Source organism: Oryctolagus cuniculus, chromosome 18 (genome assembly GCF_051225735.1).
Source record: "Oryctolagus cuniculus isolate XC-2025 breed Fujian yellow rabbit chromosome 18, ASM5122573v1, whole genome shotgun sequence".
Classification (NCBI taxonomy): domain Eukaryota; kingdom Metazoa; phylum Chordata; class Mammalia; order Lagomorpha; family Leporidae; genus Oryctolagus; species Oryctolagus cuniculus.
In genome coordinates, this window is record NC_142884.1 from 10,997,449 (window position 1) to 11,022,929 (window position 25,481).

Below are 25,481 nucleotides of genomic sequence, written 5' to 3' on the forward strand. Positions count from 1 at the left end.
GCATGCTGATCCCCGGAAGATTAATCCTCCTCCCCCCAAAATATATATGATGCAGAGAGAGAGAGAGTGACCAGGACCCCCCCCATACACACCCCGCCCCCAGTCCCCAGCTCAGCCAGGCGACCACAAAGCCACCCCTGGAAGCCCCCCCACGGGCCTCGCCCACACCTGGAAGTCCCTGGCCCCGCCCACCCCCTGGAAGCCCCCCGGCCTCGCCCACCCCTGGAAGCCCGTGTCGCCCGGAAGTCCATGAAGCGGATGCCCAGGTGCGTGGTCTGATTCAGCAGCCTCGGCGGACGCGGTTAACCCCGAGAGACGGGCAAGGTCCCCCCCTGCCTCCTGCACCTGCTCCTGGCTCACATCCTCACCTGCAGCCTATGATGTGCAAAGCCTGCTTCCAAGCATGGAGCTACAGTGCCGCGTAAAACAGACAAAAACGGGACCCGCATAGTAAGTTAGGCCTCCACCTGTGGTGTCGGCATCCCCTATGGGTGCCAGTTCGAGTCCCAGCTGCTCCACTTCTGATCCAGCTCTCTGCTGTGGCCTGGGAAAGTAGTGGAAGATGGCCCAGGTCCTTGGGCCCCTGCACCCGCATGGGAGACCCAGAAGAAGCTCCTGGCTTCAATCTGGCCATTGTGGCCACTGGAGGAGTGAACCAGCGCGTGGAAGGAAGATCTCTCTCTCTCTCTCTCCCTGTCTGTAGCTCTGCCTCTCAAATGAATAAATAATATCTTAAAAAAAAAAAAAAAAGAGGCCGGCGCCACGGCTCACTAGGCTAATCCTCCGCCTTGCAGCGCCAGGTTCTAGTCCCCGTCGGGGTGCCGGATTCTGTCCCGGTTGCCCCTCTTCCAGGCCAGCTCTCTGCTGTGGCCCGGGAGTGCAGTGGAGGATGGCCCAAGTGCTTGGGCCCTGCACCCGCATGGGAGACCAGGAGAAGCACCTGGCTCCTGGCTCCTGCCATCGGATCAGCATGGTGTGCCGGCCACAGCGCGCCAGCTGCGGCGGCCATTGGAGAGTGAACCAACGGCAAAGGAAGACCTTTCTCTCTGTCTCTCTCTCTCACTATCCACTCTGCCTGTCAAAAAAAAAAAAAAAGACAAAAACTCTAGACTTAACCAGCTCCGTAGCAAGAGAAGGAACTCTGATAGGGTGTTAGATGGCGGTGCTAGCTGTGGAGAAAAGTGGTTCAGAGATGGCGTGGAGTGAACCAGTGGATGGAAGTTTTGCTCGCTCTCTCGCTAGCTCGCTCTCAGTTTTCTGCCTCTCGAATAAGTAACCAAATTTAAAATATAAATAAATAAAGTAACATATATTCAATTACTTAATTTGTCCAAAACAAGCCTGTGGTAGAACTGCCCCCCTTCCCCCGTGGGCTGGGACCCTATCCGGGCGCACACGCTGTTGGCGTGGTCTCGGGGGCTGATGTGTTCCCAGGGCAGGGGGAGGTGTCCGCAGTCACGTTTAGCTCTCGGACCAAAGGCAGGGGCTGGGAGCACCTGCCTCCGCGGCTTCTCAGCGGCTGTTGGTTGGTAGCTGCGACACCCCCACTCCTCACCTCCTTATGACATTGCATTTCCATCCTACACTTCGGTTAGGCAGTGGAGTGGAAACAGGTGATATCATTTGTGACTTGCATCTGGGGGATGGCCAAAGGGATGTCATCGGACATCTATGAGAAGCCGGGGAGTGTATCTGATCTACAATACCCAAGGAAAGCAAGCCCCAGACAGTCACAAGCTGGGTGTCAACAGTGTCCCACACTGGGAAACTGGTTAAAACAAATTAAATGGGGGCTGGCGCTGTGGCATAGTGGGTCAAAGCCCAGTCTGCAGTGCAGGCATCCCATATAGGTGCCTGTTCGAGTCCCGGCTGCTCCACTTCCAGTCCAGCTCTCTGCTATGGCCTGGGAAAGCAGTGGAAGATGGCCCAAGTGCTTGGGCTCCTGCACCTGCATGAAAGACCTGAAGGAGGCTCCAGGCTCCTGGCTTCAAACCAGCTCAGCTCTGGCCATTGCGATCATTTGGGGAGTGAACCAGGGGATGGAAGACTTCTGTCTCTCTGGCTCTACCTCTTTCTCTGTAACTCTTTCAAATAAATAAAAGAAATCTTAAAAAAAAATTAAATGGTATTTTGCCTCTGTGCATGGAAAAAAGAAAACCACAAAATCATATAATTGTCAAAAATGCTTTGGGCTTTGAAAAAATGAATAGAATCTCTCAAATTCCTTTCCTTTTTTAAAGGTTTATTTATTTGAAAGAGTTACAGAGGGAGGAGGAAACAGAGAGAAAAATCTTCCATCCACTGGTTCACTCCCCAAATGGCCTCAATGGCCAGAGCTGGACCAGGTAGAAGCTCGGAGCCAGAAGCTGCATCCGGGTCTCCCAGGTGGGTGCAGGGACCTAAGCACTTGGGCCAACTGCTGCTTCTTTCCCAGGTACATTAGTAGGGAGCTGGATCAGATGTGGAGCAGCCAGGCAAGCGCCGCAGCTCACTAGGCTAATCCTCCCCCTGCAGCGCTGGCACACCGGGTTCTAGTCCCGGTTGGGGCGCTAGATTCTGTCCCGGTTGCCCCTCTTCCAGGCCAGCTCTCTGCTGTGGCCAGGGAGTGCAGTGGAGGATGGTCCAAGTGCTTGGGCCCTGCACCCCATGGGAGACCAGGAAAAGCACCTGGCTCCTGGCTTCAATCAGCACGATGCTGATCCGAATGGCGCGCCGACCACGGCAGCCATTGGAGGGTGAACCAATGACAAAAAAGGAAGACCTTTCTCTCTGTCTCTCTCTCTCTCACTGTCCACTCTGCCTGTCAAAAAAAAAAAAAAAAAAAAAAAAAAAAGAAGAAGAAGTGGAGCAGCCAGGACTCGAACGGGTGTCCATATGGGATGTCGGCATCACAGGCGGTGGCTTCACCTGCTGCACACGATGCCAGCCCCAAGTCCATTTTCATCTATACTTTGTGGTTTTTTCCTCCTTTTTTTTTTTTTTTTTTTTTTTTTTTTTTACAGGCAGAGTGGTCAGTGAGAGAGAGACAGAGAGAAAGGTCTTCCTTTGCCGTTGGTTCACCCTCCAATGGCTGCTGCAACTGGCACGCTGCAGCCAGCGCACCGCGCTGATCCAAAGCCAGGAGCCAGGTGCTTCTCCTGGTCTCCCATGGGGTGCAGGGCCCAAGCACTTGGGCCATCCTCCACTGCACTCCCAGGCCACAGCAGAGAGCTGGCCTGGAAGAGGGGCAACTGGGACAGAATCCAGCGCCCCGACTGGGACTAGAACCCAGTGTGCCAGCGCCACAGGTGGAGGATTAGCCTATTGAGCCGCGGTGCCGGCCTCCTCCTTATTAATCTGCAAGAACAGCACTGGGCCATGCACATGGACGCTGTCCCTTCCATAACCCACAGGGGCCAGGGGGCGTAACCCAGACTCTGGTTCCCGCCCCTCACCTTGGGTCTACACTGAGCATTTCCTCCTGCTGTCATGGACCACATGGTTGCAGCACCCGGGGAAGAAGCTGTTGGTCCCATGCAAGCGAAGCGAGTGGACCCCTGAGGTGCCTCTTCCTCCCCTGACACAGGGCTGCGAGGCACAGGGGAGGGCTCCAGCGACTGGGTCCCCGCCATCTGTCACCTGTGCTGGGGCCCTGGACTGAGCTTCCAGGTCCCCACCCCATGCCAGCTAGTGCAGGCATTTGGGGAGTGAACCAGAAGATGGGATCTATCTCCTTCTCTCTCTCTCTCTCTTAACTCAGTCTTTCAAGTAAATAAAATGATTTTTTTTTGACAGGCAGAGTTGGTGAGAGAGAGACAGAGAGAAAGGTCTTCCTTTTCTGTTGATTCACCCCCCAAATGGCTGCTACGGCCGGAGCGCTACACCAATCCGAAGCCAGGAGCCAGGTGCTTCCTCCTGGTCTCCCACGCGGGTGCAGGGCCCAAGGACCTGGGCCATCCTCCACTGCCCTCCCAGGCCACAGCAGAGAGCTGGACTGGAAGAGGAGCAACTGGGACAGAACTAGCGCCCCGACCGGGACTAAAACCCGGAGTACTGGCGCCACAGGCGGAGGATTAGCCTAGTGAGCCGCGGCGCCAGCCCAAAATGATCTTTTTTAAAAGAAGAAATGACAGGAAGTCATGTTAAACATGTTTCTCTAGTGAAGCTTTCATCATTTAAAAATAAACAGATAAGGAATAATTTAAAGTCAATTCATCAGAAGTATTAATATGCAAATGAGAATTAGAGCCTACCGAATGTCTTTTTTTTTTTTTCCCACCACTCAACAGCACCATGGTGGGCACGTGGCTGCCTGGCTGCCAGCACTCCATATCAGACTGCTGAGTTCAAGTTCCAGCTCCACTCTGTAACTCCAGCTTCCTGCTAATGTGCAGCCTGACACTGATATGTCCCTGCCACTCACGAGGGAGACCTGGCCCTAGCACTGGCCACTGTGGGCACTGGAGGAGTGAGTCAGCAGGTGGCTGGCTCGCTCGCTCTCGCTCTCTCTCTCTCCCCTCTCTTTCACAAATAGCAGCTGTTGGCATCGCCGCCATCACCATCCGTGCTTCTCAGCTGCAGGAGGCGGGGGAGGGCGGATGCCCTGTTTATGGTCAAGGTCATCCTTGGGAGGGGAGGGGGCTGTAGCTAAGAATCCACACATAATGAAGGCTATTAGCCAGCTGCAGAGTCTCCCGGCAGATGGCCTGATCCTCTTAGCTGGGTCTCAATCCTCCATAATCCAGACCCTGCTGCCCTCCTGTTCTCACCACCACGCGCTCTCCCGGGCTGGGGGGCGTGGCTCAAGCCCTCCCTCTCTTCTCAGCCTTCCCTCTTGGGACTCCCCCCTGGCACCTCGGGCCGTCCAGGCCAAGGCTCTGGCTTACACAGTCATCTCCACCAACGCACTGGCCGGTCTGAAGCTCGCGTCCCTGCACCTGTCACTCCTAGGAGACAGCCTGCGGTTGATTTATAGCTTCGGTCTTGGTCCGTGTGTGGACCCTGTGCCTGGAATGTCCAGGTGGCTGGATAAATGCAGGCTGCACGCATTTCCCTGCAAGTATGAACAGAAGGGGAATAATCCAGCCAACTATGACTTCACAAAATCAGAGCATGCAGGAGCCCGAGGGGTGAGCTGGCTGGACCACAGTCGCACAGCAGAGCCGGGGCCCAGACCCCAGGCCTGTCCCGAGACCCCTGCCGTGCCACCTCCTCCCTCTGCTGCGGCCCCATCCGTTGGCTCTCGGCTTCTGAATCTTCTCCATCACTTCGCAGCACACTCACCTCCGGTGTGATGGAGACGAGGCCAGAGGCCTTGGTGGAGTCAGCAGTTTCCAGCCTCCGGGCTCAAGACCCTCCGTGCCACTTGTGCCACTTGGGGTCACGTGCAGGCAGAGCTAGGCCGGGCACACAGCAAGCAGACTGCAGGGCCTGAATTCCAACCCACACAGACAGCCCCCAGGGCCCTCCGCGTGGATCCCGGCTGCGCAGTAGGCCCTGCCTCCTCCAGGTGCTGGGTCTGACCTGGTGGCCACATGCCCGCTGCAGCCAGATGTCCTAAGCCAACTTCTTCTCCTTCCCGCAACCCAAGCAGCGGGCGCACGAGATCTGCTTCCCTTAGGAGAGGAACTGAGGCTTGGGAGGTTGTGTGACACAAGGGCCGCGGCGTGGATGAAGGCTCTCAGAGCAGGTGCAGGCCGGGTCCGAGTCCTCCAACCACGGCCGCTTCATTTGCTCCCGGGCAGAGCGCGGCACGGTAATTCCCGCCTCTGAGGAAGACCTCGCGACCAGAACACCTACGGGGGCCGACGCTGTGGCACAGCGGGTCCTGGGCTCTGCGTCTGACCCGGCTTCCTGCGGCTGTGCTGGGAACGAAGACGAAGATGGGCCCCTGACCCAGATGGAGCTCCTGGCTCTGGCCTGGCCCAGCTGTTGCAGCCATTTGGGGAGTGAACGAGCAGATGGAAGACCTCTGTCTGTCTGTCTGTCTCTTTCTCTCTCTCTCTGTCTGTCTGTTGTACTGCCTTTCAAATTGAAAAATATATAAATAACTAAATCTTTGAGGAAAAAAGAACATCTATTTATATTACATGTACTTTTTATTTTTAATCAATTTTTTCTTTACAAAGATTTGTTTGTTTATTTGAAAGGCAGAGTTAGAGAGAGAGAGAGAGAGAGAGAGAGAGAGAGGTCTTCTATCCACTGGTTCACTCCCCAGATGCTCAAAATGGCTGCAGCTGGGATGGGCCAAAGCCAGGAGCCAGGAGCTTCTTCCAGGTCTCCCACATGGGTGCAGGGGCCCAAGCACTTGGGCCATCTTCTACTGCTTTCCCAGGCCGTAGCAGAGAGCTGGATCGGAAGAGGAGCAGCTGAGACTCGAACGGGTGCCTATATGGGATGCCGGCACTGCAGGCAGTGGCTTTACTGTAACACCACAGCACCGGCCCCTTTAATCAGTTTTTAACAGATTCACAGATATAATTCTAAGAATATATTGTATTTCCTTCCTCTATCCCCCCCCACCTTTTAAAAATTGTGTAACAGTATAACTCTATATATAAATGTACAAATATATTATTTAAAAAATCCCTGCCTCTCAGAATAGGTATGAGATCTGGCTCAGCCCAGTTGTGAAAATGTTGTTCGGTGGCAGCGCTGTGGCATAGCAGGGTTGGGCTACCACCTGCAGTACCGGCATCCCATATGGGCACCAGTTCGAGTCCCAGCTGCTCCACTTCCGATCCAGCTCTCTGCTATGGCCTGGGAAAGCAGTAGAAGACAGCCCAAGTGCTTGGGCCCCTGAACCCAGGTGGGAGACCCAGATGAAGCTCCTGGCTCCTGGCTTCAGCCTGACCCAGCCCTAGCTGTTGCGGCCATCTGGAAAGTGAACCAATGGATGAAAAAAATCTCTTTGCCTCTCTGGGTAACTCTTTCAAATAAATAAATAAATCTTAAAAAAAAAAAAAAAAGAGGTGGGATCCGGTGGTAGGCACCTAGGTGGTGAGGGCTTGCTACTCGTGAGTGGATGGAGGTGTGGGTGGGTGGGGCCAAGACACAGCCGCAGGAGCGGACTGAAGTGTGGGAGGGGCTTATTAATCCACATCCTCCACCCGGTCCTACCACGACCCCCACCTCCAAACTCTGCCCCGCTGCTGTCACCAGCCGCTGTCCTGACACCCCAGGATTGTGCACCGCCCCACCCCCACCGCAGGTGCCGCCTCCCACCCCGGGACCTGCAGGAACCCGAGCTCTGGGTCTCCCCGGGGGGCCTTCCGGGAAGAAGCCTTGCAGAGCCTCTGCGGGTGGGTGGTTCCAGACGGTGACTCGGCGACAAAGCGACAAAACGAGCCAAACGCCCACGTCGGGAACACGCAGGCAAGGACCCGGCTGTTCCCGGAGCACCGGCCGCGGCGTTTGGCCTGGACCCCGCGTTCCCTGCCGGGGCGTGCTCGGCTCTGGCATCCTGCCCGGGGGCCAGCAAGGGGCGGGGCCGCAGGCAGGTGGGCGTGGTTTCCCGATGCTCAGCCGAGCGGGCGGAACCCATCTGGAGATCTTGCAGGGGGGTTGGCGGGCCCTGGTGTGTGTGTGTGTGTGTGGTGTGTGTATGTGTGTGTGTGTGTGCAGGTCCTGCAGCGCAGCAGGGTAGCTGCAGTGGACAACAATTAATTGGCTGTTTCAGAATTCCTAACAGAGGGGATCTTGAGCGTTCCCAGTGCGAATAAATTAAGTGTCTCACCCTATGATGATGTACAAGTACAAGAAGCAGGTGACAGGGTGAGGGCACCTGACAGGTGCCTCCTGCAGGTGGACAGGAGAGGCTTCTCCGAGCAGGTGCAATTGGGACCAAAACCTAGAGTCAGCCACACACAGCCTGGGGAAGGAGCGGTCCAGGCCGGGGCAGCGGGGAGGTGAGGTCTCCGCGGAGGGCGACGGGGGCAGAACCTGAGGACAGAGGGAAGTCCCCACGCGGGACCATGGCGAGTGCCGCGGAAGCGCCTGCTGCCGGTGCCCGCTCAGGAAACCCTCTGGCGCGCACCCGCGGAGGGCAGCCACGTGGCCCCGAGCACTGGAACACAGTGGGTCCTGACCCTCCTGCGTCGTCCATAGAACCGCCCCCCTCCCTCCCTCCCTGCTGCCGCCGCCTGCCGGGATCCTGTTGGAATGATGATCACTTAGACACCATGGGGTTTGCAGACTATAATTAAAATAAATTGCACCTGTCATGAAAGGTACGCCATTGCATGTGGCTGGCATTGTGTTTCTAGTGGGCCTTCCTGCCCTTTCGGTGGGGGCCCCTGTACCCCACTTTTCACACCCTCCCAGGTTTCTGTGACTTTCGAAGAGCTCTTCTGGGTTCTCTTTTTTAATGCATTTTTAAAAGATTTTATTTATTTATTCAAGAGGTAGAGTTACAGACAGTGAGAAGGAGAGACAAAGAGAGAGGTCTTCCTTCCATTGGTTCACTCCCCAGATGGCCGCAATGGCCAGAGCTGCGCCGATCTGAAGCCAGGAGCCAGGAGCTTCTTCCAGGTCTCCCACTTGGGTGCAGGTGCCCAAGGACTTGAGCCATCTTCTACTGCTTTCCCAGGCCACAGCAGAGAGCTGGATTGGAAGAGGGCAGCCAGGACTCAAACCGGTGCCCTTATGGGATGCCGGTGCCACAGGCAGAGGATTAACCTACTGCACCACAGCGCCGGCCCCTGGGTTCTCTTGATGAATAGCAGATTGACGATAGATAAATCGACAGGTAGATGATAGGTAGGTAGATAATAGATGGATAGGCCGGCGCCGCGGCTCACTAGGCTAATCCTCCGCCTAGCGGCGCCGTCACACCGGGTTCTAGTCCCGGTCGGGGCGCCGGATTCTGTCCCGGTTGCCCCTCTTCCAGGCCAGCCCTCTGCTGTGGCCCGGGAGTGCAGTGGAGGATGGCCCAAGTGCTTGGGCCCTGCACCCCATGGGAGACCAGGATAAGTACCTGGCTCCTGCCATCGGATCAGCGCGGTGCGCCGGCCGCAGCGCGCCGGCCGCGGCGGCCATTGGAGGGTGAACCAACGGCAAAGGAAGACCTTTCTCTCTGTCTCTCTCTCTCACTGTCCACTCTGCCTGTCAAAAAAATAAATAAAAAAAAAATAGATGGATAGATAGATCATAGATGGATGGATGGATGGATAGATAGATAGATAGATAGATAGATTAAGGTAGGTAGGTAGGTAGGTGACCAGCTGAGTGGGTGGCTACATGGCTGAGTGGATGGATGGCTATGAAGGTAGGTAGAGATAGATAGAAGATAGATAAGGAGGTGGGTATGTACGTAGGTGGGTGGATGGATGGATGGATGATAGATTATAGATACAACAGGTATATAGATGATAGATACAGATAGATGATGGATATGATGTAGATAGATGATATTTGTGGTATCTATGGATCGATAGATGATAGATGGAAAGACAATTTAGATAGAGGAGTGATAGGTGATATAGATAGATGACAGGTGAAAGATAGACAGATATGCTGTAGATAGATAGACATAGATAGATCCAGGAGTCCTGTTTAAGGTTCTGCTCCAGGGCCAGTGCTGTGGCGCAACAGGTAAAGCCACCACCTGCAGCACCAGCATCCCATATGGAGAGCGGTTTGAGCCCCAGCTGCTTCACTTCTGATCCAACTCCCTGCTAATGCACCTGGGAAAAGCAGCAGAAGATGGCCCAGGTTCTTGGGCCCCTGCCACCCATGTAGAAGACCCAGAGGAAGCTCCTGGCTCCTGGCTTTGACCTAGCCCAGCCCTGGCTATTGCAGCCATTTGGGGAGTGAACCAGCAGATGGAAGACCTCTCTCTCTCCCTCTCTCTCTATAACTCTGCCTTTCAAATAAATAAAATAAATCTGAAAAATAAAAAAGAAAAATACTTTTGAAGGGCCAGCACTGTGGCATACAGGGTAAAGCCGCCACCTGCAGTGCTGACATCCTATATGGGCACCGGTTCAAGTCCCAGCTGCTCCACTTCTTCTTCTTCTTCTTTTTTTTTTTTTTATTTCACAGGTAGAGTTACAGACAGTGTGAGAGAGAGACAGAGAGAAACGTCTTCCTTCCATTGGTTCACTCCCCAAATGGCCGCCACGGCCAGCACTGTGCTGATCCGAAGCCAGGAGCCAGGTGCTTCTTCCTGGTCTCCCATGCAGGTGCAGGGCCCAAGCACCTGGGCCATCCTCCACTGCACTCCCGGGCCACAGCAGAGAGCTGGACCAGAAGAGGAGCAGCCAAGACCAGAAGCCGGCACCCATATGGGATGCCAGCACTGCAGGCGGAGGATTAACCAAGTGAGCCACAGCGCCGGCCCCTGCTCCACTTCTGATCCAGTTCTCTGCTGTGGCCTGGGAAAGCAGCAGAAGATGGCCCAAGTGCTTGGACCCCTGCATCCATGTGAGAGACCCAGAAGAAGCTTCTGGCTCCTGGCTTCAGATTGGCATAGCTCCAACAGATGAAGCCATCTGGGGAGTGAACCAGAGGATGGAAGGCCTCCCTCTCTCCCTCTCACTCTCTCTTACTCTCTCTCTCCTTCTGCCTCTCTGTAACTCTGCCTTTCAAATAAGTAAATAAATCTTAAAAAAAATTTTTTTTGAAAAATCCTCGCACTGTTTTTTGGTTTGGCATGGTACCCATTTCCATGAACACGTGTGTGTGTGTGTGTGTGTGTGTGCACGCGCGCGCACATGCTTGGTGCCAGCACCACAAGCCACACAGCTGAGAACTGATCTGACAGATTTCTGAGTTTTGACAGCTGTAACTTGGAAGCAGGACTTTCTCCCACCATTTTTTCCAAAGGAGCTCCTCATTTAAGGGAAAAAAAACAATGGAGCCAAAATGATAGCCATTTTTAACTTTTAAGAATGCCGGCGCCGCGGCTCACTAGGCTAATCCTCCGCCTAGCGGCGCCGGCACACCAGGTTCTAGCCCCGGTCGGGGCGCCGGATTCTGTCCCGGTTGCCCCTCTTCCAGGCCAGCCCTCTGCTGTGGCCAGGGAGTGCAGTGGAGGATGGCCTAAGTACTTGGGCCCTGCACCCCATGGGAGACCAGGAAAAGCACCTGGCTCCTGGCTCCTGCCATCGGATCAGCGCGGTGCGCCGGCCGCGGCGGCCATTGGAGGGTGAACCAACGGCAAAAGGAAGACCTTTCTCTCTGTCTCTCTCTCTCTCTCTCTCTCACTGTCCACTCTGCCTGTCAAAAAATAAAAATTAAAAAAAAAAAAACTTTTAAGAGTTCATTCTATTTCACTTTAATTCATTCTCATGAAGAACACAGCAGACTGTTTCAGAACTCAGAGCTGGAAACAGAGGGGACCATTGAGGCTGCATTGCTCATCCGCAGGGTGTCCAGGCTGCCTACCAGGTGAGCCAGAGAGCCACAGAAAGCCACGGAGAGCCACGGAGAGCCGCCCAGCTTGGTGGCCCAGGCTGGCAGATCCCCGAGCACACACAGAGCTACTGGTGCTCCTCCAGGAAGCCTCCCCGACCTCCCCAGAGGATTCCTCAACCCTGACTCACAAAGAAGCCAAGGTGCCAGACACAGACGGATGGACAGACGGATCCACAAAGGGCCTCCCAGGGGCTTGTGAATACGCACACATTGGGAAAATACTGCTCATGGGTTTCAAAGAGTGCACGCACACAAGCTGATCTCATTCTGTTCCCCCCCAGCTGTGCGAGGCCCCTCGCATGGCTGCCCCCGTGCTCCCCGAGGGTTCTCTCCCTGGAGCAACTTGAACTTCCTCCCCAGGACTCGTCCTGTCCTGGTCCCCACCGCATGCCAGATGCCTCAGGCTCTCTCTTTATGTCTCTCTCCCTCTGCAAGGCAGGTGGCTCAGCTCTTTGTTGGGGTGGGGTGGGGGGAGGATGACTGGTGAGGAAGGGAAGGAAGGAAGGAGAGGGGAGAGGAGGAGGGAGGGCTCCAGGAGAGGAGGGGGAGGAGGAGGAGGCTGGGCACCAAAGAGGGGCGGGGTGGCGAGGGCACAGGAGGAGAAGGTGGGACCCCGTGTTCAGGTCCCAGGGAGATAAAATCCCAAGGCCAAGCCACTGGGCCAGCAGTCCTGGGAGCGGGGAGCATGGCCCGGCCCTTGGAGGTGCTGCTCGTCTGGGCCTCCCTACTCCACGGTGCGGCAAGCACTCCCTACGAAGGTGAGGAGTGAGGTGAGGGCGGCAGGGGCTGGGGGTTTTAAACACGAGCCTCGCACAGCCTCTGCCCCGTGTGAAGTGTGAGACCCCGAGGAGGGGACGCCCCTACCCCCGCCACCAGCCTCATGTGCCCTACGAAAGGAAAAGTCTGTGGCTCCCAGGAGCTTAGTGCATGGACATGCACACAGAGAGAAGGGTTTGAGCCGTGTAGATGGAAAAATGAGGCTGTCGATCAGGAAATTCCACGGGCAGAAGCTGTGTGATTTCGTCACCAAGCAGCTCCCTCCCTTCACTCTGGGGTGCTCGAGTGCCTGGATGGGTGGGTGGATGGGTGGATGGGTGGATGGATAGATGGATGGATAGATAGATAAATGGATGGGTGGAAGGAAGGGAGGGAGGGAGGAAAGATAGCTAGCTAGATAGATAGATAATAGGTGTATGGATTTGTGGATGATGGGTGGGTGGATGGATGGATCGGTGGATGGGTGGATGGATGACATAGGTAATAGATCAATGGATAGGTAGATGATTGATGATAACCAATGGATGATAAATAGCTGGATTGGTGGATGATAGATCTATAGATAAATAGATGAGACATAGGTGGGCAGATGGACAGGTGATTCATAGAGATTTAGATGACAGATAACTAGAGATGGAGATAGGTGATGGTAGGTGATAGAAATGGAGAGAGAGAGAGAGGATGGATATGAAAAAAGGTGGTGAAACTATCCTACAAGGTCTGCGCTGTCGGGGTGCGGCCTGAGAGCTGTTTTCCCGCAGAACTTGACCTCCTGGGGACAAAGTGTTTCTCAGAGTGACACACAAAAGGAGAACGCCCCGGGCCCTGGGCTCCCGGGGCCTTGCTTGAGGATGCGGAGGCGCCGCTCTGCCTGTCTGCCCTGCAGCCTGCCCCTGCTCTGTGCCCTCGTACCGGTTCCCAGGGGTGGCTGCCAGTTCTTCCAGACGACCTGGCTGGGGGGCGGGGCTTCTGATGGTGGAGCCCCCAAAGCACATGTGGCGGGTTTGGGATGTACAAGGCTCCGACACACGAGTGTCGAAGATAGAGGGAGACACAGGGGCGGGCGCGCCGCCCGCGGAACTGTCCCCACCGCCCCGCCTAGGAGACGCGCGGGTCACTCCGCCTTGGTTCTCAGAGTGGGGTGTTGGGGGCACCTCATTCCAGAGCTGAGACTTTTGCCTCATGCAAAATTCTGGTTCTGCACAATTCTCCAGGGGGGCCGGGTCCTCGGAGGGCTCCCTGGCCCCTAGGACTGTCCCCGTGGACAGACTCCACCACGCCCCGAGAACCGCAGGTCCTGGGGCAGGCGGTGTGGTCAGGGCACATCCACCGCGGGGCAGGGGTGCACCAGCAATGGTTCAAGGTCGGCAGAGCCCTGGGCTCCAATGTGAACGTTGGAAGAGGGACAGCAGCTCAGAGTCCCCAGGCATTGCCCGGGGTCACCCCAGCCTCCTCAGTCCCACCCCGAGCTGCCCCAGGGCGTGCTCTCAGAAGTCCAGCTCCCCCTCAGGCGGTTCCCAAGTGCCCCTGAGCTCTGGCTGTGGCTTCAGGCAGAGCTTCTGAGCTTGCGAGCCCACGCCGGGGGCCGGGAGCAGAGTTCCTGCCGCCTCCCGATGGCCTGGCCGCAGGGCAGCCAGGTGTCCCACGTCTGGCGTGATGTCACTCCTCCCAGCGCTGCTGACCTCGGTTAGAGACAGGTGTGGGCTGTGGGCTCAGGACCCTGCAAGGGCCGCTTTATTCCAAACGCGTTAGAACCAGGTCAAATTCGGGGTTCTTATGCGTTCTGCCATCTTTGCACACATTCTGAGTCATCTGGGGATGGGGGCCCAAGGCGAAACACAAAACACACCTCATCCATGCCATTTCCAGATAGCCGGAAATAAAGTGTTCTACAGTGCCACCTTCCACTGTGGCATCCTGTCAGCCAGAGTTTGAAGCACTTGGGTTCAGATGTGGGGGGACTGTGGCTGCCGCCCACAGAGTGAGCCTGACTGCTCAGACGCCTGGTCTACCTGGACGCCCACAGCCTCAGCCCCTCAGTTGGTTTACTGAGCATAGTGCCCCCCAGGTCACCTGTGCTACTGCAAATGGAAGGACTTGGGTTTATAAAAAAAAAAAATAGGTTTGTTTATTTATTTATTTGAAAGGCAGAGAGAGAGAGAGAGAGAGAGAGAGAGAGAAATCTTCCATCTGCTGGCTCACTCCCCAAATAGTCATAGCAGCCAGGGCTGGGCCAGGCCAAAGCCCAGAGCCTCTTCCAGGTCTCCCACATGGGTGCAGGGGCCCAAGCACGTGGGCCATCTTACGATGCTTTCCCGGGTGCATCAGCAGGGAGCTGGATTGGAAGTGCAGCAGCCTGGACTTAAACTGGTGCCCATTTGGGATGCCAGCACTGCAGGTGGCGGTTTTACCTACTATGCCACAGCACTGGCCCCTGGGGTTGGTTACTATAAGGGCTCCAGGCATAAGTGGGAGGAGGGGTCTTGGTGGGAGCCCTGAGTTGAAAGGAAGATGCCATACAGTTGTTCCAAACCCCCCAATCCTTACTCACCACCCAGAGCTGAGTGGGGACCCTCCACTGCTACCCACGTGGGACACCTGGAAGAAGCTCCTGGCTCCTGGCTCCCACCTAGCCCAGCCCTCCTGGCCATGGCAGCCATCTGGGGAGTGAACCAGCAGATGGAAGGGGGTGTGTGTGTGCATGTGTGTGTGACTCCCTCTCTCCGTAGCTCTGCTTTTCAAATAAATCTTTTAAAAAATACTCACATCTTCACTAACGTAATCAGATAAACCGTGATATAAAGGGCAAGGACTGGCCCAAACCGATGGCTCTCTCTTTGTAAGCGAGGCAGAGACATACCCAGGGAGCAGGTCGTGTGGGGTGGAGGTCACGTAGGGTGGAGGTCCTGTGGACGGAGGCCCGTGAGGTTGGTGGTCATGGGCGTGCCGACACCTGTCTAAGTCCCTTCCTGTGATTATGTTGTGGCTGCGCCCACGTGGCAGGCCCGGGATGTATCCAAGCTGGACTGGATACATCCACACTCAGCAATGTGCGGGGGCCTTGCCCCAGGCCCCCAAGTCTCTTCACTGGGCAGTGTGTGTCGGAGGGAAAGGCTGCAAGTCCAGGCTCCTGTGGCTCCCAAGTGGAAGCCACAAATGAATAGAGTGAGCAAGCGGCACGCCCGCCACCCGCATGACGGACACACAGCCGAACGCACTGCTCTTCCACGTGATGCACGCAAGACGGCCGGGGCTGTGGCGCAGCAGGCTAAGCCACTGCTCGCAACACCGGCACCCCCTATCAGAGCACCGGCTCAAATCCCAGCTGCACTGCTTCCAATCCAGCCTGGGAAGGCAGCAGGTGACGGCTCGAGTGCTTGGGCCCCCGCACCCACATGGGAGACCCGGATGGAGCTCCTGGCTCCTGGCTTTGGCCTGGCCCAGTCCCAGCTGTTTGTAGCCATTTGGGGAGTGAACCAGTGGATGGAAGACCTCTTTCTTTCTTTCTCGTTCTCCCTCTTTCTCCACCCCACTTTCAAATACTTAGATAGTTTTTAAACCTAATTTTAATTGTTACTGTTTATTAGCAGTATTTGGAAAATGAAGTTAAAACTAAAGTAGGCCGGCGCCACGGCTCACTAGGCTAATCCTCCGCCTTGCAGCGCCGGCACACCGGGTTCTAGTCCTGGTCAGGGCGCCAGATTCTGTCCCCGGTTGCCCCTCTTCCAGGCCAGCTCTCTGCTGTGGCCCAGGAGTGCAGTGGAGGATGGCCCAAGTCCTTGGGTCCTGCACCCCATGGGAGACCAGGATAAGTACCTGGCTCCTGCCATCGGATTAGCATGGTGCGCCGGCCGCAGTGCGCCCACCACATTGCGCCGGCCGCAGCGGCCATTGGAGGATGAACCAACAGCAAAGGAAGACCTTTCTCTCTGTCTCTCTCTCTATCCACTCTGCCTGTCAAAAAATAAAACAAAAGTAAAAATCAAATGCCCCCCCATAATCACATGACCAAAAACTAAGCACTATTGAATTTTGATGCTTGGCTCTTAAAATGTTGCTGTTTTTCCTAGAATAGAACTTGAAGAAGTATTTACATTTCATTCATCTTAAGTGGTAAAGCTAATGGAAAACTTGTTTCAAAATTCCAATTTCAAAACTTTCCAACAACTTTCAAATATTTCAAACTTCTATCTTTCAGGTCAGCACCCACCAACCGCAGGTGAGTTAATTTTAAAAATGTTTATTAGTGTGTATTTTTATTTGTTTTTAAAAACATTTATTTATTTATTTGAAAGAATTACACAGAGAGAGGAGAGGCAGAGAGAGAGAGAGAGAGAGAGAGAGGTCTTCCATCCACTGGTTCACTCCCCAATTGGCAGCAACAGCCAGAGCTGCACCGATCCAAAGCCAGGAGCCAGGAGCTTTTTCTGAATCTCCCACATGGGTGCAGGGGCCCAAGGACTTGGGCCATCTTCTACTGCCTTCCCAGGCCATAGCAGAGAGCTGGATCAGAAGTGGAGCAGCCGGGTCTCGAACTGGCGCCCATATGGGAATCCAGCACTGCAAGCTAGGGCATTAACCCGCTGCGCCACAGCACCGGCCCCAGTGTGTATTTTTAGATTTGGAGAAGTCATTTGATATTTCTTTTCCTGGTAAGAGACCATTTTTTTTTCCCACGGAAAATACTTTTGTGCTTATATATAAGGTTAAATAAGGCCTGTGTTTAAAAGAGTTAAGGAAAGAGAATATAGAAATCAGACTTTTACAACCAGTTTACTGCTAGTACTTTTGAGTGATTAAATACTTCTCCATACTGTGATTTTCTTCCTGCAAACATTGAGTCTTCCAGAGCATAATGAAATAAAGTGCTTTTGTCACCGACAGATGGCGTACAAATGTTCTGTATCTGAACACTTGTACTTGTTAATACCTGCGTGGTATTATAAAGCTTATTTTACTTTAAAAGTCCTTTCATGATTCATATTTTTAATGATTTATATTTTTGGTTAAGAGTGTTTGAATTCTCTTTTTTTAAAGTGTGGGGAGCAGCCCGGACTGGACTGAGTTACTGGAATTAAGACTTATTCTATGCATCTGCTCTCCCACAATATGGCGCTGGGAGAGAAGTAAACAGCTTCTGCACAGCTGCCTCCAGTTCAACCAATAAACTGTAGGACTTGCTACTGATTGGAGGAGAGCAGCGTACTCGGCGTGTGGGCAGCCGAGTTAGGATTGGAGGAGGAGGACTATAAAGGAGGAGAGAGACGGCATGCACCAGGAACATCTAAGGGGAGCATCTGAGGGAACACCTGTGCAGCCCCCGAGAGAGCCGGCCAGCAGAGTGCCGCTCCCCTGCGGAAGTGGGGAATGTGGCAGGGGGAACTGCCCTTCCACGGAGGTGGAAGGGATAGTAGCCAACCCGGGAAGAACCAGCAGCAAACCCGGGGAGGGCCGAGCAGACGAAAGAACAGCGCAGGGTCCTGTGTCGTTCCTCCACGAAGAGGGGGAGCAACATAATGGTGCCGTGACTCGGATATGAAGCCTAGGCAGGGTTTAGTGTCGTTCCTCCACGAAGAGGGGGAGCGACATTAAAGATTTTATTTATTTATTTGAGAGGTAGAGTTACAGAGAGAAGGAGAGGCAGAGAGAGAGAGGTCTTCCATCTGCTGGTTCACTCCCCAAATGGCCATGATGGCCAGAGCTGAGCTGATCTGAAGCCAGGAGCCAGGAGCTTCTTCTGGGTCTCCCACATGGGTTCAGGGGCCCAAGGACTTGGGCCATCTTCTACTGCTTTCCCAGGCCATAGCAGAGAGCTGGACCATAAGTGGAGCAGCCGGGACTCAAACAGGCACCCATATGGGAAGCTGGCACTGCAGTTGGCAGTTTTACCTGCTATGCCAAGCGCCGGCTCCCTTGAGTGAATTCTTAATCTGGAAGTCATTCCAACTAAAGCCAGGAAGGCGTGGGACTGTCTGTTGCCACCAATAGTAGGTAACACTGTTTGGAAGGATTCTAACATATGTGATATTATAAAAAGAAAGGTTATATAAGCTGCTAAGATGACAAGCGACGTTATGTTACCATTTCAGACTTTAAATCCTTAGGAAGCAGGTGGAAATGTCTCGCTTTGCCCAGAGGACCTGGCTGCGAGGGGGGACAAGATAAACATGGAGTGGTCAGCACTCCTTTCGTGCACTCAGAGGGCCAGCTGGCCTTGGTGGCGAATGCGACGTCCTATTTTACACCGATGACTCTTTAAAAACCTTTGGAATTAAGTCATCAAGAAATGTGTCAGATTTGATTAATGCAAACGATGAAATCGTGTTGAAGAACGCAGAAGGCCCTGCCGTGTTCTGGGGTGGAAGACGTAGCCAACGCCTGTGCATTTCTGCCTTAACAGGCTCATTTAATGCCGTTTTATCTTATGTCTGAAGGTCTAAGAGAAATGAGGTGAATTTCAGCTTCCACTTTTATTTTTCAGATTCTATAATTCACTTTCCAGAGGTGGAAGGTAAGTTGATAAAAAAAACTCATTAACATATGTCCTAATTTTGTAAAATGAGGGAATCGGTTATTTTTCTGGTTAACTTCGTTCTTTTATAAAATGTAAGATAAACAGCTTGTGCACAGCTAAAACAGAGAAACAGAACTCGCCACATAGACGTTTCTACTCCCTGATTGTGCCAACCTAATAAGGAACGCCATTTTCCCAGTTCATGGAGAAAACCGAAAATAGGAATATTGCAGACAGAGACAGTGCTTGGTTAGAGAATCACTTTATCAGGTGTTGTTTTTCTTAAAAAAAAGAAACATTTATTTATTTGAGAGGCAGAGTCACAGCAAGAGAGAGAGAGAGAGAGAGAGAGAGGTCTTCCATCCGCTGGTTCACTCCCCAAATGGCCACAACGACCGCCCCAGAGGAGAACTTTGAGAACAAATAGGAATCATCTGCCACCTAGACAAACATTTTCACAGGGTGCAGGTTCTTCCTGAGGTTGAAAATCCCTGGCAGTGGGGCCGGCACTGTGGTGTAGAAGGTTAAGCCTCTGTCTGTGATGCCAGCATCATATGGAGGCCAATGGTTCCCTGCTGCTCCACTTCCAATCCAGCTCCCTGCTAACGCTGGGAAAACAGAGGAAGATGGCCCAAGTGCTTGGGCCTCTGCACCCATATGGGAGACCCGGATGAAGCTCCTGGCTCCTGGCTTCGGCCTGGCCCAGTCTCCGCCATGGCAGCCATTTGGGGAGTGAACCAGAGGATGGAAGATCTCTCTCTCTCTCTCTCTTTCTCTCTGTCTCCGTGTGTCTCCTCTCTCTGTAACATTCAAATAAATAAATCAACGCTCCATGCCCAAGAGCTGACATATACAGGACAAGGGACACGCCCACTGCAGCCGTGGACACGAGGGAAGGGGAGACCTGACCCCAGCCTGGCTGCCTACGGTGCACCTGCAGCCCAGAGCATGTCCGCTGCCACAGCGCATGCGCTGCTTTACAAGGCGCTCCGGAACCAGAGAAGTTAGAGACTGAGAGAGGTTCCTGGCGCCAAGAGTGATTGACAGAAGCCCCTGCCCGGGTGCGGAGGTGCGGATCACTGGCTGCGAGGTGTTGCACGTATGCCACGTGGCTCTGCCTGCCTTGCGTGCGGAGGTCTAGGGTTCTGCATGCGTGGACACAGCCACCCCTGGGGACCCACGGGGGACACCGGCAACCCCTGCACACTGCAGTCACTCCGGGGCAGCTAAGGGCGCCCCACACCACGTCCCGCCGCTGGGGACTAAGCACCCTGGAGTCGGCGGTATGCCCGGTGCTGTGCGTCCTTCTCCCCAGGGTTTTCCATCAGGCGCCCTGGGCTGAGCCCGGGGAGCCGTGCGCGTGGCCGCTGGGGTCGGGGACACCGGAAGGGGAGAGGGACCAGGCCCCAAAGGGCGGCCTGGGACAGGAACGACCATGACTAAGCTTCTGAGATCCAGGCGGTCGCTGGAGATGGTGGAGGGGGCCGCGGCGGAGAGCAGCCCCTGGCCGCGCTCTGCAGACGGGTGACGGCTCGCTCTCCCCTAGACGGCCGCTGCGTCTTCCCGTTCCAGTACCGGAAAGAGACGTTCCACGACTGTATCAGCTTCAACGCGAGGCACAAGTGGTGCTCTCTCAACGAGACCTACATGGGCTACTGGAAGTACTGCACCAAGGCGGGTGCGCGCAGCCAGGGCACGGGGGTCGAGGGAGGCGCAGCCGGGGGCCGGGACACGAGGACGCCCAGGGCCGAAAGCCTCCCGTAGAGCAGCGGGCAACCCGGGAGCTCCACCCACCCCTCCGGGTTCCCACGAGCGGGGGCCGACCGGGGACCAGCAGGAGTGAGTGAGGGGCTTGTAGGAGGGTCCTACGGTGGCAGGTGTGGGGCAGAGGGGAGGCGCGTGGTCAAAGCTCACTCGCTCGCCCGCTCCCTCTTTCCCCAGACTTCGCCAAGTGCGTGTTCCCATTCTGGTTCAGGCGCATGATCTACTGGAACTGCACCCAGGACGGGAACGACTTCGGGAAGAAGTGGTGCTCCCTGACCCAGAACTTCAACAAGGACCAGCTCTGGAAGTACTGCTGAGCGCGCGGGGGGCGGGACCGGCCTGGGGCTGAGAGCCGCTTCCCGAAAGTGCAGGGCGCGGGGCTTCTATCTGCAGCCGGCTGTGTGCTCAGACCCTGAACACGGCAGGCTTTGGGTGGGCATCACCCCTACGCGGGGGTGGGGCACCCTCATATGTGCCACTCCATGCTGCTGTGAATTGCAAACTGCAGTAAAAATAATAATAAAGTCTATCAAAAACGCTTTCATAACCAGCACGGGTGTGGGAGCTGAGGAGTGGCCCAGGGCCAGGCTGGAGCCAGGAGCTTCATCCAGGTCTCCCCCCATGACTGCAGGGGCCTAAAGGCTTGGTCCATCCTCCGCTGCTTTCCCTAGTGCATTAATAGGGAGCCAGATCGGAAGTAGAGCCGCTGGAACTGGAACCAGCACTCCAGTATGGGATGTCGGTGCTGCAGGCTGTGCCTCACCCGGCCGCATGTCAACCGTCCCCAGCACACACGGCTCTGGAAGCTGAGAAGCCGTGCAGTTTGCCACCCGTGAGCTGGAGGCCAGGAAAGGCCAGGGCATGGTGCCGGCCACACTGGAGGCCTGGGAACAAGATGTGGGTCCCTACAGGAGTCACGAAGCCTGGGCAGCAAGAGCCCTGGCAACTGAGACAGGAGACAGCGCCCCGGCCAAGCAGGGACCGTGAACTCGTGCCTCTCCCCTTGGCGTTCTGCTTGCACCCTCAGAGCACCGGGGCAGACGAGGGGCCTCTGCTCCTCTCCTTAAACCAATGCAAACGCTGGTCTCCTTAGGGAACATGGAAGGCCGGCCCAGGAATACCTCCCTGCCAGCCACCCAGGCAGCCTCTGGCCCAGTCACGTTGGCACCAGCACGCAAACCCCCAGCCCTCACTCCCAATCCCGGCAAGAGAAGCCTGATCTAAAAGTGAGGAGACCAAAAGGACTTAAGGGCAGGGTCTGCGTAGGGTGTGGCCGGGAGGGTGTGGCCATCCCTGAGGGTGAGGGACAACAGTGGTAAGGAGGGGCGCCTGCGAGTGGGGGCCAGTGTCTCAGACGGGGAGGGGGTCGGGCTCACCGCAAGAATGAGAAGGCAGCTGAGCATCACCAGCGTCAGAGGCTCACAGGTTTGTGTCTGGTTGAGCCGATTACCTGGTGGGGGCGACAAGGGGTAAAGACAAGGCCGTAGCCATTGTTCACTTGGAGCTTCGAATGCCAGTGATGGGTTCGCCGATTTCCACACCTGTGCTAGGAGCTACTGATCCCCAGTATACAGCATCACATGGCGTTAGGTGTTAAGGTTGATTTCTTTTCTGAGAGGGTTCATTCTGAGTGGAGGAGCGTGGTGGGGGCAAGAGGCACGGACCGAGTCACCACACAGACCCCGGGAGTCGGGTGAAAGCAGGCTTGAGGCGAGCAGCCCGCAGACTCATTTATTTCAGTTGCTACAGCTGCTTATATAGCCAACGCAGCCAATCCAGTCAAGGGGCGGTCTATGCCCTAACCAATCACAGCCTGTTGCCAGTCAGGCTCTTGTTGCCAGGCAGTTTCTGAAACCATCCAATCACGGCCTGCTGTAAGTCAGGCTCTGTTGTCATGTGGTTTCCTCTGTTGTCATGTGGTTTCCGAAGCCATCCAATCACGGCCTGTTGCCAGGCAGTTTCTATTGTCAGCGGCCATCTTGGCATGACCTTTTCACCTTCTCACCTTCTCATTCCACCACAGTTAGGTGTTCTGAGTGATGTAGAAAGCTGGCTGAAAGCATCAGGAGGCATTCGTAGGCAAAGCACTTGCACCAAGTTATAAAGGGACTTAGATATCCGGGGCGTTGGCACCTGCAGGGGGTCCTGGAGCAAAGCCGCCACAGAGACCAGAAGATGAGCTGATGGCACAGTGATGATGATGCCGGCCAGGTAGGGATGAAGGCCAGTGCATGACATCTTGGGGATCGGGCGCAAAACCAGGAGAGAGAGGGCGGGCAGCTTGGCGTGGCATAAGTCATTCCCCAAGCCCTTCCCACCCTGGGAAGAGGTACCCCAGGCTGATGGACAGACAGCAGGGTCCTGCCAGAGCAGGCATCCCACTTCTCCTAGGGAACAAGGTTTGATGGCCCTTGGAGGGCATGGGGGCAGGTGGGTGTCCGCCGCTCCCAGGGGCACCAAGCCTTGGGCTCCACATGCACCCTTTTGCACAGGGTGGGTGGGAGGGCAGCCTCTCCTCTCAATCCATCTCTGCCCCTGCCAGTGTTAGGCCTGCCTCCTCCTGGAAGCGGAAATCAGTTGGGATGTCAAGAGCACATCTCACATGGGTTGACAATGTTGAGGGAAGGAGTTGGTAAAGAAGAGACCAGAGCTGGAGCCCAGCCAGGCAACTGGCCGCACCCCGCTGGAAGGCTGGGGCTGGAGACCATCAGCTTACTTCTGCAGAGGCCGTATGGAACCACAGATGGTGTGGCAGCTATACAGCTTTGTAAATTAACAGTTCCACTGAGTGTACACTTAAAAAGTGTTAATGTCACTGTTCCATACACATAGATAACTTCAGGTTTTTTTGTTTGTTTGTTTTTTGTTTTTTTTTGTTTTTTTTTTGTTTTTTTTTTTTGACAGGCAGAGTGGACAGTGAGAGAGAGAGACAGAGAGAAAGGTCTTCCTTTTGCCGTTGGTTCACCCTCCAATGGCCGCCGCGGCCGGCGCGCTGTGGCCGGCGCACCGCGCTGATCCGATGGCAGGAGCCAGGAGGCAGGTGCTTTTCCTGGTCTCCCATGGGGTGCAGGGCCCAAGCACCTGGGCCATCCTCCACTGCACTCCCTGGCCACAGCAGAGAGCTGGCCTGGAAGAGGGGCAACCGGGACAGAATCCGGTGCCCCAACCGGGACTAGAACCCGGTGTGCCGGCGCCGCTAGGCAGAGGATTAGCCTAGTGAGCCGTGGCGCCGGCCAATAACTTCAGTTTTTAAAGAAACTAACAGTATTTGTAAGAGGTACAGAATTCTACCCTGGAAATGAAGAAAATACACCAATCAGACGATTGCGTGTCTCTGTCACAGCCTGCGTTTGTTAATGAGCCTCCAGCAGGACAAAACCGTGATTAGATCTGTGTGACTGTGATGCTGATACCCTGATCTCGGGCCTGAAGGAGGAAACAGCCCACTTGCAAGAGTTGTTCTATTTAGTCCAACACTGAACTCCCTTTTGGAAGTAAAGAGATAGAATTGAGTAATGATTAATTAAACATGTTGGCTCAAATCCCAGCTCTGATGCTTCTGAGCCCTATAGGTTGCTTTCCCTTTGGAGTGTTAGAAGATGCCATAGGAGCATTGACCTGAGTGGGTTAGCCACTGCCTGTGACACTGGGCTGATGCTCAGGTGTTCCACTTCCAACCCAGCTCCCTGCTAATACACCTGGAAAAGCAGAGGAAGATGGCCCAAGAGCTTGGGCCTCTGCCACCCACATGGGAGACTCACACGGAGCTCCTGGCTCCTGGCTTCAGCCTGGCCTGGCCCTGGCTGTTGGGACCATTTGGAGAGTGAACCAGTTGATGGGAGATCGGGAGATCTGTCTCTCTCTCTTTTTCCAATAAATAAATTTTAAAAAAACAAAAAGAGCATTGACTCGAATCCCTGCTGAAACACTTCCTTAGCTGTGGAGCTTGGCCTCGTCACCTAAGTTCTGTGTGACTGTGTCTCCCGTCTGCACATGGAGATAACGGTGTTGTGTGGGGCGGTGTGATGACTATATGCATGGCTGCACACAGCATGTTTAGAAGGGCGTCTCCTACACAGACATGCAGCTTCTGGCCCACTGCTACAAAGCAACGTGTTGTGTTCTGTGTCAAGGCTCAGCCATCAGCTTCCCCTCTCGCCCACGCCATGGGAATGCCTTAACTCACCTGGACCCCCCTCATAGGCAGCCAGAGCACAGCAGCCCAGTCAAAGGCGGTTGATCTCTGGACTGAATGGCAGGCGGGCCCGGGCCTTTATCAGAGCTACCCCGAAGACGAGGTGCTCCTCCCACATTTGTGAAACCAGCCCCCGACCCCCACTCAGGCTGTCCACACTCCAGGGGATGGAAGTTCTTGAGACTGATGATCTCTCTTGTCTTTGTCGAAGATTAAACTTTCTTTACCCTCAAACCTTGCCCATGTTGCTTCAGCACCACGAACAGGGACCAAGCTTCGGGCAGCAGCATCTGCGCCCGGAATGGTGGCTGAGCCGTGCTTGGTTCTGGTCAGGACTCCGTGAGGAGGCAAAGCTCAAACTTGGGACTGGGCAGTGGGGAGAATGGCCTCAAGTTGTGTCACAGAAGCCGGCAAGACTAATGGGACAGCCAGGGCAGGACGGGTGTGCCCGGTCCCTAGCACAGACTTCTCCCAGCTTGGAGAACCAGAGCGAGCTGGAGGCCACCCGGGACGCCTTCTCTGCTTGCCGACACAAACCCACGGTCGCTGCAGAGCGCTGGTTCCGAGCGCATTTCGGTTTTCACGGATTGCATTCCCCCACTCGTGGCTCACGGGCGCCCTCTGCTGTCTTCATGGAGAACACAGCCAGCTTCTGGTTGGGAGGAGGGGAGCGCCGTGCCTCCAAGGTTTGCGTTTTCTTCCATTTTGGGGGGGTCCTATTTATTTAGGGGCATCCTAAAGCGCCCCTCCCTTCTCCTCCTCGTCACCAGCTAGTCTCCAAAGGAGACTGCATTCGTCTCCACACCCAGATGCTCCTGCAGTGTCTCCCCACTCAAG

General features: G+C 55.0%; 1 protein-coding gene across 2 annotated transcripts; it reads left to right on the plus strand.

Annotated features, from left to right (window-relative positions):
• The first annotated feature begins 11,976 nt into the window (after nucleotides 1-11,976).
• LOC100341494 (binder of sperm protein homolog 1) lies at nucleotides 11,977-20,996 on the plus strand. Of its 2 annotated transcripts, XM_008252600.5 has the most exons (5): nucleotides 11,979-12,152; nucleotides 16,370-16,390; nucleotides 18,653-18,682; nucleotides 20,232-20,363; nucleotides 20,627-20,996. In XM_008252600.5, exons 1-5 carry the CDS (start codon nucleotides 12,080-12,082, stop codon nucleotides 20,764-20,766), a joined length of 396 nt encoding a protein of 131 aa, XP_008250822.2. In that variant the 5' UTR covers nucleotides 11,979-12,079; the 3' UTR covers nucleotides 20,767-20,996. The 2 variants fall into 2 exon arrangements, with proteins under 2 accessions (XP_008250823.2, XP_008250822.2); XM_008252601.4 differs by lacking the exon at nucleotides 16,370-16,390 and having other exon boundaries at nucleotides 11,977-12,152.
• The last annotated feature ends 4,485 nt before the right edge of the window (nucleotides 20,997-25,481 follow it).

Coding starts and splice junctions, on each gene's coding strand:
- LOC100341494 (XM_008252600.5), top strand. CDS start 12,080: ATGGCCCGGCCCTTGGAGGTGCTGCTCGTCTGGGCCTCCCTACTCCAC. Junction 16,391..18,652: donor TCAGCACCCACCAACCGCAG/GTGAGTTAATTT, acceptor TTTATTTTTCAG/ATTCTATAATTCACTTTCCA. Junction 20,364..20,626: donor GAAGTACTGCACCAAGGCGG/GTGCGCGCAGCC, acceptor CTCTTTCCCCAG/ACTTCGCCAAGTGCGTGTTC.